The sequence below is a fragment of the Trachurus japonicus genome, chromosome 1, assembly GCF_045865225.1.
Source record: "Trachurus japonicus isolate A0001 chromosome 1, Traja_1.0".
In the NCBI taxonomy this organism is placed as follows: Eukaryota; Metazoa; Chordata; class Actinopteri; order Carangiformes; family Carangidae; genus Trachurus; species Trachurus japonicus.
In genome coordinates, this window is record NC_140907.1 from 20,716,312 (window position 1) to 20,734,616 (window position 18,305).

Consider the following 18,305-nt stretch of genomic DNA (forward strand, 5'->3'; position numbering starts at 1 on the left):
TACTCATATTATACAAAAATAAGACAGAAGGAAAATCTAGGCGGTGTAACACCGCAGGTTCAAATCCAACCTGTGGCTCCATATCATCATTTCTACCTCTTTCTATCGAACCCATTGAACCTGCTGCTCCTGTGAAACGACACCACACAGAGACCGAGAGCTGGACCCAGACCCGAGGAGACCATGCAGGTCCAGTCACAGTCAGACTGCTGAAGACCCCAGCCGGGTGTCATGTTCACTGAGCAGGACCTCGTGTTTCCAGCCTGCTCTCTAGAGTGGGACCTTGTTTATGTAGGAAGAGTGACACATCGCCGCGGGGTGAAATATTTTCACCCCCTGACTCATCTCAGCTTTGGCTTCTTCTCCGTCAGCTCCGTCACTCTCATTCTCTCTCATCCTCCGCCTCTGTTTTTCAGCGGGCCGTAGACGGCAAAAGCCCCACACACTTTCACCTCCTCCCCCTCCTCCTTTCTACTCTGCACCTTCTTTCTCGTCAGAGGCGTTGCTCGTCAGCCAGGCTGCTCCCTCTGCTCGAGGAGCCAGAGGAGCATCTATAAGCTTGACCTTCAGCCCAATGGGTGGGCTGCTAGTCTACAACAAGCCCACTGGGTCAGATATCACCTGACAGTGAAGCATCAGTCAGGACGACCACCTTGTCGTCCACAACCTCAGGCTCCCAGCTTCACCGTCTCTTTCTCGTCTTTATCCTTTTTCACAGAACTGACATGCTGGCTTTCAACCAGTCATGTGAACAACACTGTTACTTTTCAAAGGGAAATAATCCTTGTTTTATTTTTATTTTTGCCTGGGAAGTGTGCAATAACTGATGTTCTGTTTGTCTGTTTGTTTGTTTTTCCTTTTTAAAAATCTTTTACTGGGTGTGCCATGAGTGTGTGTTAACATGCACGTCTCAAACTGTCTTATGTATTTTAGGTATATTTATTGTCTGTGCAGCCTTTACCATGCACTCGAGTCCACAATAAATTTCCCACTGTGGGACAATAAAGTTTATTCTATCTTCTATCTATCTTTTTCTGCTGTCATTATTGCACCATGAGGATGTTGTTGTGACCAGCTCCTCCAATTCCTCCACCATCTTTAAGCTTCAGCGTCGAAGCTCCAGGGAAGGTCGACGCTCCTCATGGTGATCCACTTCCTGCTGAGGTCCGTTCCTCCTGTTCCCAAACGACTGTGTAATGTTCACAACTTTTTCTTCTCTTCCTTCATCAATCAAACCTTCATCAAAGACACCATCAGCTGGTTGTGAAAGAAGAAAGAGGAAGTTTGAGTTTACATTTACACTGTAGAACATAAACTAAAACTGTTTGGCTTAAATAACAATTAGAAAAGGTGAGACCACAGACTGAAATTAAAATCAGAAAAGTTCATTTAAAAAAGTAATTAAAATGTTACCAACAAATGAAAACAGAAACTCTTAATTAATTACAATAAATGAGAAAATCTTCTTTAGCTGGGAAACCTCGTACACAAGTAATAAATAAAGTAAATTAACAGAATGAAATATTCTGCCTTGTGATTAAAAATATATCAAATAAATGTCTTGTAAGAAGCTCTTGAATGTGTAATCTGGACGACTTAAAAGGTTGAAAAAGTTTGGAGAGTTTTATTTTACTTGTCCTAGTCCCACAGTGTGCCGGGTTGAATCTTTTCCTCTCAATATGATTCAAAGCAATGTGTCACTGATGATCGATCGCTGACATCGGTCACAGCTCTGAGGATGTGCAGATGTTCCAGTCTGACTCAGTCTCAGACCTGGTCTCAGTTAAATCTCACCTTCAAAATATGAGGCAGAGTTTCTTTTTTTCTAATAGTTTTGTATTCTCTATCAATTAGTTTTCCTCTTCTGTGGTTTCATACATTTTCCTTCTTTTCTTCTGCAATTTTCCTTTTTGGCAATTCATTTTTCAATTTTCTTCCCTTAGTTTTACTTGATTTTCCTGTAATTTCTGTAATTCTCTTTCTCTGTAGCTTTGTTTTTTTTCCGGTTTTCCTCTTATTCAGTTTTATTTCTTTTTCTTTTTTGATATTTTATTCCATTCTCTTCTTCTGTTGCTCTAAACAGTGATTTATATCAGTTTTGTCATATAGTTTTCAGTTTTATTTATGAAACAGCCATTTACATGTATAAATTATGTATACCTTTTAGAAAAAAAGAACACATTCTTTCATTTAACATGCACACATGCATGTATGTATATATATTATATAGAAAGTCACTATATGTAACTATATTACATTCAAATATTCATATTTATTATGCTATATATTATTACACATTTGCAATTTTATACTTTAAATTGTTTTTATATTACTTATTTAATATGGGTAGTTAATAAACTTTTCCTTCGAAATTGACATTTGACCTCAAATGAATAAAATAATATTAAATACTAAGATCAGAGTGTCAGGTTCAAATTGACGCAGTCCTTTTCCAACGTTACTAAAACGTGTAACTTGTTTGTTTGTTCTGAGTGACGTTGAAGTGGAAGTGAAAACTCACAAGTTTTAATTTAGATCAACTTCAGTTTAATTATTCACAACCCAAAAAATGAAACAAAAAAGTATCTTTAACAATCTACAGTCATCATCATAATCATCATAGTTATCATCATCATCATCATCATCATTATTATGGAATTCGTAGATATAGCATCTGATTGATCGTAATAGCTCTGGACTGGAACATAACGTCTGTCTCCCTTGTGCTTCTTCTAAAACACCGACTCTGTCAGACTGTCGCCGTCTGTGTGGGACGCTCAGGTCCTCGAAACAAACCCGCCACATCACATCACATCATTCAGGCTGGACATGAAGAGTTTCAGTCTTTATCATCTTAACTGGAGTCGCCTCGTTGTGTCCATTCAAAGCCACCTGTGTGTGTGTGTGTGTGTGTGTAAAGGGTGAAACACAGGTGACAGAGGAAGAATGAAGTGAGCAGCACCGGACTCGGACTGAGTGAGTGAGTGAGTGAGTTGGTGCCCTCGTGTGGAGCGTGCACCATGACGTGAGCTCTGCTGTCACAGAGTCAGACCTGCAGATGGGGCTCTTGTTTAGTTGTGTGTTGGTGGTGAACAAGGTCTCGGCTTGCAACCTCCTTCATAAAAAGTGTTGTTTCCTTTTATAGATCTCACTATAAACTGGAGGTTGACTGATCGTAGATGAGCTTTGAGCAGAGGTGGACAAAGTAAACAGCTCTAGAACGTGAGTTAATATACGAAATATGACTTTGGTATTAGAAAGTACATGACAACATATTGTTGTATTGGTCCACATTTATAGAACCTAAACACTTTGAAACAGCCCAGTGGATACACCGACTGACTGCACAACCTGTAAAAGAGAAATACCACCAAAAAAATAACGCCTCAAATGAAGTACAGATGCTTTAGTAAAGTAGGCTACTTCAGTACAGTAGTCAAGTACAAATACTTTGTTATTACTGTCCACCCCTGTCTGTGCTCTGTTTGTTTGTAACCTACGACCACGTGTTCACGCTCTGCCACGGTCTGCAGGTGTTGATGTTAATGGTTTACAGTCAGGTCAGGTCATGTGAAGAACAGAAGGACAGCTGTTGGTCCAGACCAGAGGGAGACCAGCTGTAACTCCGCGCTCAGACCGACCGGCTTCCTGAGGGAGCAGCGGCAGGCGGCTGTGGGCGCGGCTCAGGCGTGGCGACAGAAAGCAACAAGCACCTGTCTGTTATAACATCAACAGCTTAGCATGGATGCTACTTCAGGGTTGGTTGTACGGTTTGATTTGACCGACTGGTTTCACTGGTGGTGATATGGGAAGGCCAGAGCTGTCAATACTATCAAATACTCAATCAATACACAATACACAGCTGTAGTTACCTCCACTTTTTGTCTGTTGTTTCTCAAATCTACACAGTGATTTTGACATTAAAGGTCCATATAGTAGAAAGGCGGGTGTTTTCTTTGACAATAAACCAAATCTAATCTCTGTATTGATACTACGAATGTATCAATGCCCCAGTTAGAGAAATGCAAACAGCCTGTATTCAGAAACTAAGCCTTGAAACCAGCCGTCAGGATGTATGTAACTTTGTGATGTCACAAGGCAGTAACCGCTCTCAACCATGCCCCAAGCCCCACCCACCTGGGCCCACCATCCAAACCATGCAGGATTTGCTTCCTCTGAGTGTTTACCTGATATTTGTTTTAAGTTGTTTTAACTCAGGAAGGAGTCAGCCAATGAGAGGAGTGTAGAGCCTCCTCTCTGACCTGTTGTTGCTAGAGCTCCTGGGAGAAGCCTGAGAGAGATGTAAAACTACACCGAGATGGTTTTTGGTTCTGAAAACACTAATATATGTATCTTCCTATGGGTCAACAGTAAATATCGCCATGACATGAAACCTTTAAAACACACAATCTAAACATCTGCCTCCTCCAGCAGCTGAACTCTGTCGTCCCACTGTCCCAAGTCCACTTCATCCAAAACCAGCTGCATGTGGTCCCGGTCTGGAGACGACGGTGCTGGTCTTCATCATGTTCTGGGTCGTTAACGTTGCTCAGTGAACAGTCCTACTTCCTGCAGTGCACTGTTGTCATGGTGAAGGTCTGATGGTGCTGTTGTGACACAGTTCGTAAAGACAAAGGGTTTGTCGTCGTCGTGCACCTGGAGGAAGCGTTTCATTTACTCCCACCGCTGCAAGAAGAACGATGCACGTTCACCGGTCTCCTCCTCCCTGATTAAGACCGACTGGGATGTTTTACAACCACTGACCTCTCGTGTATCTGAGAGCCGTTGAGATGCTGCCACGGAAAAAACCATGGGCCAGGTGCATAAATGATGCATATAAACAAAAACTATGTATACGCCATAAATTTGCGTTCATAAACAGTGTGTTTTTTTTAAAGTAATCCAAGTTATGTGTTATATGTTAAAAAAAAACAAAAAAAAACTTCAAAGGGTTGGGATTTTGTTGCAATAATAATTTTACTGCACATAAACAGTTTTTTTTTCCCAATAGATGATCTTTATAGCAAACTTTATAGACTTTTGCAGTGATTGTACTGAAGTCAACTGATGCACATTTTTGCACATTTTCACATTTGAAACTGTTTTTCTTCCTCATCACAGACTGTGTGTCTTTTTTTTTAATCCAAATTGAGGAATTAAGGAAAAATGAAGTGGGAATGAGGCTTGTTCAATTACTCAATGACTCGATTAGCAAAACTGGACCATTCAAATGCACAACTCAAAAACTCTGACCAAAAATAATTTCTGATTTTGTGCGATCACATACGTTAGTAGTCACGAATCTGGGTTGAGTTTTATGCATTTGGCCTCTGGGTCTCGTTTCCCTTTGTTTACATCAGTGGCTGTGGTGGATAAACTGTGACACAATGAGTCCCGAGGAGAAAAACAACGGCGGACGAAAGCTCCATTATTACTGATGATGACCGACACCAGGAAGTCTCTCATCAAATTAGTAACACTGGCCACTGCTTCATGCTGCAGAGGCACTGATGATGGCTCCTACTGTCCTGGCGAACAGTACGTGACATGACGTGGAGATGACATGCTGACAAAACCTGTGTGTTGTGGTGTCGGTGCCTTCCCTTTCTCCCCTCCCTCTTTCTCTCTGCTGACTGCTGTGTGGTTTGTCTCATTGAGCTCCTTTCCTCCTCTGCCTTGTTGTGTTTATGGGAAAAATAAGAGACAAAAACAACATTGGAGTGTAAATTAGCACAACAGTACTTTAGTGGCTGGGACGACCAATTTTTTTTTTTTTTTTGATTCACTTCAAGACACAGAAACTCTGACTGTGACGACTACACTGGCACTTAAGATTGACATAGTTAGAGCACCACAGATTCATGTCCCACCTCAGTGACGATGCTGTGAGCTGGGGCTGGGATGCTACGACAGCAGCTAGTGCTAGCATTAGAAAAGTGCTCTGAAGTCACAGGGAGTAGATGTGTGAAAAAAAAACATAAAATAATTTAGAGAGGCGGTATCTACTTCTTAAACCTCAGAACTGAAACCCCCCCCAATGATTAGTCATTTGAGTCGATTCAATTGACACAGAACTGATCGGCAACCTTCATATTTTCATCAAACCCCATTAAACTGTACAGAGCACATGTACTCTCACTGATAGTGTGAACTTATAAACTAAGACAAGTTTCTTCTGGTTATCATTGTCAAGCATCAGGTCATGTTCAGCAAGCAGGTGATGGAGAGGAGGAGGAGGAGGAAGAGGAGGAGGAGGAGAGTGATGGAGAGGATGAGTGGAGGAGGTGGAGGAGTGTTGAGGGGGGAGAGACTTACAAAACAAAGGAGTGAAACAGTTCGATTGTGTGAGTCCTAGAGTCACTGTCTCTACTCGTCGTGTTACTAGAGGACGAGCCGTGGTGCCGCTACCTCCCCCGCTACGAACCCACCACCACCACCACCACCACACCGTCTACACCATCACTGTTCAGGCCAGCGACACACTGGATGTGTGGTGTGAGCGTATTCATTTTGGCCACATGTCCATAGATAAGAGTGGACCGGCGTCTTGCCACATGAAATACCCGACGATGAGGTCATATTCACATCGCACCAGCAACATTACATGAGACAACCTCCGATATTGTTTTCTATGTCTAGGCTGAATCTGAATATGACACAGACACAGTGAATAAATAGAAATATATATCTGAACCATTTTGAGCTGCATGTGAAGACAGTGACGCTTTGACGTGTGACGTTTTATATTAATATACTATGACGACAGAAAATCAACAACATTGGAGTCACCTGCAAACTCTATATGCAGAGACGGAGACGCAGCCGGTGTGGACACACACACACACACACACGCGCGCGCGCTCCAGGCCTGACGTAACGCCTCAAACACAACTAAGACTCATTTCCTGTCTCTTTGCACTAAAACAAGTTTATCGGTCAACTACCCACGTCCTACAGGTCAACGGACCGCTGAGACTCTGAACTATTTCACTTCAGTAGGTGTCGGGTTTGTTGTACAGGTGGGATCAGACCATGCGTTTCCCTTTACCTGTGAAAATACAGACTTCCCTTTCAAATGATGTTAACAGTCACTGCCTCATACACATCCATGCGTCATTTCCACCTGCATGGATGTTTATGCAGAGCAGCCAGTAGAGGGCGGCTCAGAGTCAAAGGTTTCTGACAATGAGACATGGTAAAGATTTACCTCTAGATAAGGAGAACACGAGAAGCAATTAAACACATAACACAACCTCGCCCCCTTGTGTCCTTCATGCTCATGTTCATACTTGAAAAACCGGCTACGATTAGATTTTGGAAAACCTGGAAATGAACGCAGAGCTTGGGCAGAAGGCTTCGTCTATTGTTGAGCATTAATGAGCCGTCAGGTGTCTAATGAGTGTAGCAGCAAACATCTGCTAGTCCTCCCTTCCCTTCGTGCCTTCTCTAGCAAGCTGTTTGTTGAGGAGTAAGCAAACACAACTAACTGACAAAAAAAAAAGCTGCCCACCTGTGCAGCTGCCTTTTTTTATTTAGATAAATGAATGGAGACACAGCATGGGGCAGGTTTTAAAATTTTAATGCTCTACAAACGGCATGGGAAGCTTTGTTAAAGACCATGCATGTTTTTTTTTTTGAGCTGCAGTAGTAATCATTTTATAATGACAGACAAACCCACACACCGTTGCTACCATGCACTGCCGAGTCCTTCAGCACACCGTGTTGGATTTTTTAACCAAGCCCCGCTCTGTTCAGCCTCTTTTTCCAGATGTTGCAACAACTGTAAAAGCCTGTCTGTTGCTTTGCTCAGCAGAAAACAGCAGACAGACACAGTGAGAGAGCAGTTGGTCGACACAGTGGAGCATTTAGCAGCTAAAGAGCCCGGGGCCCGCTGCACAAAACACCTCAAGTTTTTTTCTATTGAAGGATTCATTTCTCCTTTGCTGAGGGAGTTAAACTAAAGTTTCCCTTAGTTTTGTGCAACTGGCCCACGATTCCCTGCAAACCCTGCATCTAAAAACAACCTAATATAAGAGCTAAGGGTGCACAATTTAAGAAAGTCTCATGATTAGACTTCGATTCTCGGCTCCACTATTCAATTCAACATCGACTCTCAGTTCAAAAAACCACTGATATGTCTTTTATTTCTTTTATTTTTGTCGCTCTATATGTCCAAGTTTAACAGTCCGACTTTGTCATGCCTCTTAATGCCTGTTAATGATTCAATTCACTGTGCGACTCTGACGCCTTTAGGTTGGAATGTTTTGTTGTGTCAATAACATCTATTGATCAATCAATCAATGCACCTTAAATGTCAATATGACAACTTTGACCATTTGATTTGTTTTTAATCAGCTCTCTACACGACAAAGTCTTCACTGATGATCAGACCTTTAAAGTGTATGTGTATGAAGTTGCAGATAACATGAGTCTCATCGAGCTGCTTCTTCCCCTCGACGTGATAAAATACGTTTCCTTCGGCCACACGGCCTCGCTCATGCCACAGCACCTGAGCGCAAACCAACACAACACCTTCTCTCGACCTGGCAAGAGAAACTCATGTCAGAAAAAACTGTGAATCAGCGCGTTACAAAACTGAAGAATATGAATCAGTGTTTAGGAATTTTTATAAGTCGATTTTGAACTGGTAGAGACAGAATCGTGATTTTTAAAGTGAAATATTTTCTTGCACACCCCTAATAGAAGCCATTCACTTTTTACCTTTTAAATGTGCTCTGTGACCCTCGTGGTCAAACCGGGACGCAGACCCTCCATTACGAGCTGCTTCTCACGAGAAACAGACGACAACTGGACACTGATAGCGTTAGAAAGACTGATCACTGTCAGGGGGGGGAGTGCACTTGTGTGTTTATAAGGTTTTTTTTTCTGATTGCCAAATAGCAACACACACACACACACACACACACACACGCACATACACTCACACTTGAAATGGATGAGGAGGAGGGAGGAAGCGATGCACAAAGGGGGGAGGAGTGTGAGTGTGTGAATGGTCAAATACAAGTGTTTTTAACATTTAAACACAACGCTACAACCTGAGACTAGTGTGGGGGGAGTTGGTGGGTCGTAGGGTGACGGAGACAGGAAAAAGGAAGGAGAGAGAGATCAACAGACTGATATTTAGAGAGAGAGAGAAATAGTGCAACAAATAGAAGTAAAGCGAGACACCTCTTAAATCTGGGAGACGGGAGGAGGGAGGGTAGAAAAGGTAAAAAGACGGGGAACGAGAGAGAGAGGTGGGGCGGGAGGGCGGGAGGGCAGGAGGGAGGGAGGGAGTGAGGACAGCAAAGAAGGGAAGAATTGAGAAGAAGAATTGAGAAACAGGAGCAGTAGTGCTTTCAGGAGTACTGCTGAGGAACTCCGTATCCTGGTCTGTAGACGGGTCGCCCCGTTGGTGACTGAGAATTGGAATAGGACGGCCCGGCGGGGTAGCTGTAGCCGCCGTAGCTGTAGGAGGCCGGATAGGGGGCGGTGCTGCTCTGGGGGTGGCTGGGGGTGTACTGGCCGAACGCTGAGCCGGGGTGGGGGGTCGGGAAGGAGGGCTGGGTGGGGTAGGGGCAGGCCGCCGCTGCAGCCGGAGGCCCGAACGCCGGTCTGGGGCCGGGGTAGCTCCCTGCCCCGGGGAAGGGGGAACCAGAACCTGGGAAGGGCGGGAACTGTGAAGGGGGATTGGCCGGGCCTGCTGCCGCTGCTGCCGCCGCAGTGGGCGGGTTGGGCGGGGTGACGGGGTAGGGGCTGTAGGGGAGGCCGGCGGACGAGGAGGACGCCGGCTGAGAGGTGTTTTGGTAACTGGAGGACTGAGGTTTGGAGTTCGGCAGCTGCTGATTCGTCGTGGTCGATGTCGTCGTCTGTTGGTTCCATGGCGAGGGCGCGGCGGCTGAATCCTGGCCGATGATGCCCGCCGATGACGCCATGGCAACGGGATTGCCCTCGCTCCTCTGGCGCAGGATCTCCTGGAGTTTCTCTATCCGGACCCGTCTTTTGTGAGCGAGGGATCGCAGCGAGAGGAAGCGCTCGAGGAAGGAGTCCAGCGACAGAGAGCCCTCCAGAAACTCATCAGCTAGAGCCTGAAGGCGCACACACACACGCACACACACGCACACACAGGACAAGGGAGGGAGAGAGAGAGAGAGAGAAGGAGAGGTGGTTATTGCTGAGCACGTCCCTGCCCAGGAGGAGGAGCAGTCTGCAGTAAATAAAGGAAACATCTCGGTCTTTGTACCGTCAGAGTTTGTTGTGTCAGTGTCGCTGACGTCAGAAGTGTCACAATGGCGTCAGACAATGGTCGGTCACGGGCCGTTTGAGCTCCGTTATTTGTCTGTGTCACCCGCACTTCAAGGTGACGCACAACAGAGTGTCGCAGGAATGAGCTCTAAAACCTTTACAGTCTCATTGTGTTTCTTACTAATGCAGTGTTTCCCATTATTTAACGAGACTATGGCGGCCCGCCACAGTCTCGTTTGGGTCCGCCATAGTCTCGTCTCTCACAGAAAAAATATATATATTATTGTGTTTTTTTTTAACAGTGTTTCACCATCTCTCATCTCATAAAAAAAAAGTATAGTTGGTTTACACCCACCTCTCACATAGTTCTTCTGTATTAAGTCTTGTTTTCAGTATTAAAAACAACTCATGTCTTCTTTCTCATTCAAACAGTGTAAGACCTGTATGAACTGTAACCTACCTGTGACTTAACAACAGTTTGCAATGCGTTGTAGGATTTGTGTAAAAGTGTCAGTATAACAAACTGTTGTTTGTTGTTATGATCCAACCCTGCCCAAACATTTGACACCTCATTTGTGTAGCCTACAAACTCATTATAATTTGCTGAGACTTTAAGTGAAATGATGAGACTGTTAACTGAGAATAACGTACACATTTTCTTTTTTGTGTGTGTCTAATAGCTCTGCACTGACCTCTGACTCTGCCTCTGTTTTGCCGCCCTCTGTCTGTAGTCTGGTGAAAAAGGCTTCTGGAGACACCTCGCCCACCATCCCATCTGAGTAAAAAGAGGAAGAACAGGAATAAGAGTGACAGAGAGAGAGAGGGAGGGAGACGGAGAGAGAAATGTTAAAAATACATCACAGCAGGTCACAGGAAAAACTGGTTTTGTTCACCGACAGACTGAAGACACCTGTGTGCAGTGACATCATTAAAAACGTGATTGAGACGATTAAAACGATCAAAAAACAGGCTGTGATAAATACAAAAGGTCAAACTTGACTCGTCGCAGGGAGGAAAAAAGTCTCTCGTCGTCATTCACAGAGGAGGAAGTGAGGGCGGCGCTCGATAGGAAATGGCAGCAGGCCTGGATACTGTCTGTCAAAGGCTGTTAGACAAGTGCATGCCTGAGATAAATCACTACAGACTTGTGGCCCAGCTACTCCTCCACCGGTCGAACACGTACTCGACTGGACCATCTACAGTTTGCACACAAGGAACATAGTGGAGTAGATGACGTCGTCCTTTTTAGGCCCATTATCACTTGGACGAGCCACGTGAGAGTTATATATCTGGATTTCTCACAGGACAAACCAACACCCTGTTGACAAGCTCAAAGGTAAGGGGGGGGGGGGGGGGGGGGCACTGCTTCTCATCGTGGATAACCTGACAAGACGACCAGAGTACGTCATGCTCAGAATGAAACTGTCTCAGTGACAGTGAGGAGCAGCACTGGAGCGCCACTGGGGAGCTGCTCTGGTCCTGTTCCTGTTCGATCTATATACGACAGACTTTAAACACAACTCTGACCACATCCAGACGTTACTTGGATGACACAGTTATTGTGTGGTGTGTGTGTCAGGAACGGGCTGGACGAGGAGTACGGGGATCTAAACAGTGGCCAACAAGAACTGTCTCCTTCTCAACACGACCACGACCAAGGAGGTGGTCACTGACTGTCAGGGGTCTTGGCCCACCCTTCAGTCAGTCAACATACAAGAAAAGCACACTAAGGTAGTTTACTCTTATAAAGAAATACTGAGGTGTGGACTCTGGACTCATTCAGGGCTGTTGTTGACAGAATATCTGTTTCTAAATGTTGGACTACATGAAGCAGGTCTGCCTTGGTTGAGCTTCTGACCTTTGGAGTGAGCAGGACACCAAAGTACTGATTACACATCTTGACTTTGTTGGTATTTCGTTAACTGCTGTTGTATCTAATGCCCCTTTTCCACTACACAGTTACAGCACGACTCGCCTCGCCTCTTTTTAGGTCATTTTCCATGACATAGCTCCTCCTCAACGTGGGCGGGGCCGTCATAGCACGGCGGCTACGGTCGCATCGTCTAATCCTCTTCTTTCGCTCCTCCCGTCAGCTCCAAACACACTCATCTGCACCTCGATTGCGGACCACCGTGTGGTTTTCTGCGCAGTACAGATCAGTGGACGCAGTTGCCAGTGTGTTTTCAAAAATAGCTGGTTCGATTCTTGTGTGTGTCGGATGTCATGCTTGCGACTCTTCCAGTTACGTCACTCTGGCCAATGAGTGGCCGGCAGTCGGTTGACATCATGTTTTAGTATCGGCTCAGCTCGCCTGGAAACTCAGCCGAGGCGTTACTAAAAAAGTACCAGGTACCAGGTGCTATCCAAACGCAAAAATAAATTTGTAGAGTTGAGTGGAGCCGCGTAGCGCTAGTGGACAAGGGTCATATACCTGTTACAGACTTTACTCATGGACGCCCTAAAGAGCTGGAAGTAGAAAAGGTGAGACAAGACGACACACAGATGTGAGGTTCTCCAGATCAACATCTGTTTGGCCCATTCCTCGACCTCGAGAGTCAACAACTACATCAACAGTCAAACCTTCGTTCCTCAGAGAGTGAAACTCGCATCAGATCCGTCTTTTGTGTACGAATAGCTGTCAAACTTAAGTGTTGACAATCGACATTGTGGTTGTATTTGTCGTGACCGCACCTCTCACAGAGCAGTGTTGTCTGTAGGTTTCTCTGACAGCCTCTAGTTGGGAGTATCTCTCCACCAGCAGCTCCTTCTGTGTCTCCAGACGCGGCCTCATGTCCAGGTTCTGCTCAGCCAGGCTGCGATTAGATGCCAGTGCCATCTCTCTCTCCAGCTGGATGTTCTGTATCTGGAGGAGGAGAAACCACAGGCGTCAGTCGACTTCACAGTCAAAGGCACTTAGTGAACGCAGACTGATCATCAGAGCAAATATCATTTTGTGATATGAAACACTGGGTATCAAACCTCAGTGCCATCACCAGGTATCACAAGAAGACAAGTGGTCTGGTTTGCTCTGTGACCAAATGGTTAGTTAGGGTTAGGGTTTTTCTGATTTAATGATTTAATTTAATGAATGATTTAAGTTTTAGACAGTTTCATTAAGCTTAAGTTAATATTAGAGAAATGGTTTCTTGTGTACCCACATACATACACTTATAAATGTAAAAAATAATAATAATAATACACATAATGAAAAAATGTAACAATAAGTGTAAAAAAAATTGAAAGCATTTTAAGTTTTGATTCAAAGAAAAAGTAAGAAGATTTAAATCAGAAAAACCCTAACCCTAACTAACCATTTGGTCACAAAACAAACCGGACCACTCGTCTTTTTGTGACACCTGGTGATGGCACTGAGGTTTGATACAGCAAAACAATAAATAACATACAAATTACTTTGTGTAATGATGTATATATATATATATATATATTTTTTTTTTTTTTAATGGTTTTCATCCTCCTGGTTAAAAAATTACAGCAAAATAAGTATCAAGACATTCTGCACAAATGATTGTCTAACAGTGATACTGTGGTTTACAACCAGGGATGACGCTTTTATTCCATGTGGAGCTGAGAACTGGTCACATATTTGGTCCAACATAGGAACAGAAACGAGAAACATGGGATTAAAATTCAGCAACTCGTATCCGTAGTGGTCTGTATTGTAACACAGCGGTCTGTACCTATACCCAGATGTCATGCCAATGTGTTTCCATGTTAATGTGTAACCGTGTTATATTTATGATCTTGATATGGTTACTGTATGACATTTGCTGTAAACAAGAGCCCTCCATACACAACCACTCTATAAAACATCTATTTTGTTCTTGCTGTTGTTTTTTATTCTCATTCTCCAGCAGCTCCAGCTGCTGTCAATCAAATACAGACACATCACTCCAGCTGTCAGCGCTCTGAAGTTTAGGGTCCATCTTTGCCTCATCTTTATCTCTACACACTTATAGAGTTTCTAGTTTATCAGGCGACACAATCAGTCCACTGAAACAATAAGTGGTCTGACATGGCCGCAACCAAACCACATCTCTGAACTGAATGCTGAGATGCCAACACACGAGTGACAAAAACTGCAGTTCCTCTTCTGACCACTGGAGTCTGACTCCAGCATCGAGTCAATCCCCATGTTGAAACGTCCATCTTTACAGTGCAAACAAACATGTTTACAGCCTGCTACAAAAACTTCTTTCATTCATTTATGACTACTGCACAAGAAGTGAATTTTATTAACTCATCTATTTACATTTTATTGAGGCTTCTCTCTGCGTGACCCGTGAATAAAGGCATACAGGACAGCCTCTTTCTGCTTATCTAAACACACAGCTGTGTGTTTAGATAACCGATCTCCATGTAAGTAAACACTCTGGTCTACAGTCAAATTCTGATGTAAAGGAATATGATGGTACAAGCCACAAAACCAAAATCCCCACCGCCTTAGTATTTATAAACTTCCAGTGAAAATGAAAGTCAAAACATTCGACCTGACATCGTGACTCATCACATCTCAACACAATCGCAACACCTGCCAAAGTACAACAACCACTTTTTTTGAATGACATTCAGCCCTTAGGAATCAGACCACATTAAGGGAAAAAATTAAATTTCAATAATAAAGTCATAATATATCAAAAAAGCATAATGTTACAAGAATATAGCTGTTATATCTTAAGGATTAAAAATGTAACATTTTCATTGGCAGCCTGATCTACTTCTGGCAACTACTGTTAGTCTATCAACACAATTTCAACGTATCTTTTCAATAGCCTGATGCTAATGATGATGATGATGATGAGTGAGCCAAAAGATGAAGCACCTCCTTGATCGCAGGGTAATGAGGATCTATATTCCTCATTTTAAAACTTCCAATGTCTCTGAAACAACAGTCAACCTAAAAATCCTTCTTTATTCTCTTCGATCATTACTTTATTTCTTAAAATATATATATTTTTCTTGATGTGGCTTTTTTACTCGCTCACACTAATTAGCAGTAGCTACAACAATTAGCACCAACCCTGGACCATAAATATACACAATGTCTTTATTAATGAAACCAAAGAGGCCAAGTTAGAGGGCATCACCCGGCTTAGACAATGGATCGTCATGGCTGAAACACAAAAAACATGGTAACTAAAAAGGTGTAAGTCCTTCTGCAGCCCCCAAAAATGGTGTTGAAAATATGTGACCGGAGATAAAGTTAAACCGGTGAGAGTTTCTGGTAAAATCCCAACTGGATCTCTGTTCTGAGTCACTGATAACTCCCTGGTTTGATGAAAAAGCACTGTGTTGTTTTTAATCATTTGCTCTCATCAAATAAATCAAAAAGACTTTTAATGGCAAGTCAGATTAATTTTTAACCAGACCTGAAGCAGGAAGGAGTATGTTGGGACAGGTTTCATCCAATTTTCTTTTTGATATAAAGCCATGTTTGGGATTCACTTATCTAACACATCACTCCAATAAAATTGTGTGTATAATTTTAAATCTATCCTTAAAAGTATGTTAGGTGCAACTTAAGTTTTTGTCCAGTCTAATGTCAGTCATAAGGACACCATTGGTGATAACAGTTATTTTATATAACATTTTGAAATGCTGTCTTGTAATTATTGATCTGCAGACCTTTAAATGACCTGGACTATGAACTGTGTTTATAACTGCTGGTCACCTGTTTTTTCCCCTGGGGGATTAATCAAGTATTTATCTATGTGTGCGTCTATCTACAATGTGACTTTAGTAGAACTGTGACCAGTTCAGTTCCTGAAGTGTTTTTCTCATTCTGGAGAAAATGTGGAGCATTTAGTGGCATCAAGTGTTGAGGTTGCATTTCTAACCAGCTGAATAACACTCCCCTCCCTCCTGTCTTGTGAAGGTTTTCAGTAATGAAGGTCATTGTGTGTTAAGTTGTTAAGTACTAAAATCAAAGGCAACAAGGAGAAGTCCAGTTGCCTTCAGTTTTAGCATTTTAGCCCCTCCCTCCTCCGTTCCCAAGTGAGTAGGAAAATCTATGGTAGCCTTCAGGGAACATAAAAACACAGAGAGGATCCTCCTAATCTAGGCATGAAGGCCTTTTGTAAGCTAATGAACACACAATATTGTCAACTGATGAAAACATGATTTTTTATTACATTATATCATATTTCTATATAATGCCCTCAATGATAGTTAGTGAACATAGAAAGAGGGCACTCTACTGGCCTTGTATATTACAGTGACCAGACTTCAAGCTCTGAGATGTCCTGTTTTCTCCATCATTAGCGTCCGGTCCTCTCATGGAAAATTACCCAGACAGACGGTGCTGCGTTCAAAACTGTTCACATTATGGCTATTAACTTGGATAGAAACTGGCCGAGACTTCAGCTGCACGTCATATTTTCAGTTTTCTCCACAGCGTCAAGGAAAGTTGCATGTTGATCTAAGCCAAACAAGCTCTATAACCATCTTTAACTAACATGCATAGTCAATGGAAAAACTGAATGGGACTTTGACTGCAGATGCCCGAGACACCTCCCAACTCTATTTGTTATGATTATGTTATGTTTTAACTACAGTCTGCCTTTGACTGTGAGCAGTGTGTATTGTATTATGCTATACCTAATGAACACTAGGAAGAGTAGCTGCTGTGATATGTTGGCGTCATGTAGTCTAACTCTAAGCAACACTGAAATGACCCTAGTTAGGTTCAGGACTTGAAAACCAAGCCCCAGACGTGGAGATGGAAAGTAAAACATTATTTATTTATTTTTTTACCTCATCAGACTCCAGAGCCATAGACTCCACCCTCTCCGGGTTGTCCAGGAGCTCCTGTAGCTCTGATTGGTTCAGGTCCTGGAGCTTCTCCATTTGATTTGCCAGGATGGCTGTTTATCACAGAAAGCAGGAAACTGAAGTTAAGAAAAAAAACGGTGTTTGGTAACAGAAAGTGGACAGTCATGCCTAACTTCTGCATTAAAATCCCCCGAAACCTTGAGTAAATTATTATTATTATTAGTCTCTAACTTATCAGGCCATGGTTTAAAAAAAAAAAAATCAAAACAAAGCAAAACCATGTCACCTACTACAACCACTCCGTTGTAAAGTTTACACCCATGTAAGTTAACATGTAGCCTACTATTTCTCTTAGTAGTAGTAAGACATGTAGACAGTTGGCTAGCAGCTAGTTAGCATATTAAAGTCATCCCGTAGATACAACAGAGGGAAGTGAGAGACACAGCAGCCACCGGAGCAGAACAAGCTGCTGTTCACCGAGAGGTGAGGCTGAAATAAACGAGCTGACACTTACACGATGCTAGCAAACCAAATCCCGCCTGACACTGCGCCGTGGTGACATCCAACACCACCTCTCTGTTTCCTCCACTCACAGCTGACGTGACACGGCCCTTTGGAGATATCCAACCGGCCCCTTCACTCGGTCCTCGACACAAACACAGACCAAAAATAAAATAAAAAAAACAGCAGGTGTCTTCTCGTCGTGGCTCGGTGTGGACCGACGGTTCCGCGTTGATCGATCCGACGACAACAACAACAACAGTCGGTATGATCGCAATGTCAGGCACTCGGCCACCGTCAACTTCGAGGGAAGCCCAGCGGTTTGACGATCAAAAAACGGAGCCCACGGTGCCGTTGGCCGGTCCTACCCACCACTGCCGCACGCCTCTGTGTCCCGGTGAACCTTACTCAAACAAACACACGACCGCGGTCGACACAGCGGTTTGGAAAAGTGACGAATATTCACCAAAAATAAGAAAAGTTTCACTCCTCACTGACAGAAACCGCCGCCATTTTGGGAACCAACCAAGTCCCCCTTGTTTTGAAGGGGTGTTCGGACGAAATTAAAAATAATGCAAAACAGCAGCGCTGAAGTGAAACAATACTCTGGAGTCATACACTTTAAATAGTTTTGGTTTACAAATGTATTTCGCAGCAGCTGTGTCAAATGTGGTCGTTGTCATTTCGCTGTTCCCCCACACGACGGGGTAATGGTGGAGTCCTGTGTTCAGCTGGTATAAGGGAAACCCCTACAGTATGTGACGGATGTT

General features: G+C 43.4%; 1 protein-coding gene across 2 annotated transcripts; it reads right to left on the reverse strand.

Annotated features, from left to right (window-relative positions):
- Positions 1-6,077: 6,077 nt before the first annotated feature.
- vps37c (VPS37C subunit of ESCRT-I) lies at positions 6,078-18,069 on the reverse strand. 2 transcript variants are annotated; one of them, XM_085779760.1, is made up of 5 exons: positions 17,549-18,069; positions 17,017-17,126; positions 12,937-13,108; positions 10,938-11,020; positions 6,078-10,088 (listed from the first exon to the last, which is right to left on the reverse strand). In XM_085779760.1, the coding sequence occupies exons 2-5, from the start codon at positions 17,107-17,109 to the stop codon at positions 9,360-9,362; spliced, it is 1,077 nt and encodes a 358-aa protein (XP_085635886.1). In that variant the 5' UTR covers positions 17,110-17,126; positions 17,549-18,069; the 3' UTR covers positions 6,078-9,359. The 2 variants fall into 2 exon arrangements, with proteins under 2 accessions (XP_085635886.1, XP_085635894.1); XM_085779768.1 differs by having other exon boundaries at positions 17,017-17,150.
- Between the last annotated feature and the right edge of the window lie 236 nt (positions 18,070-18,305).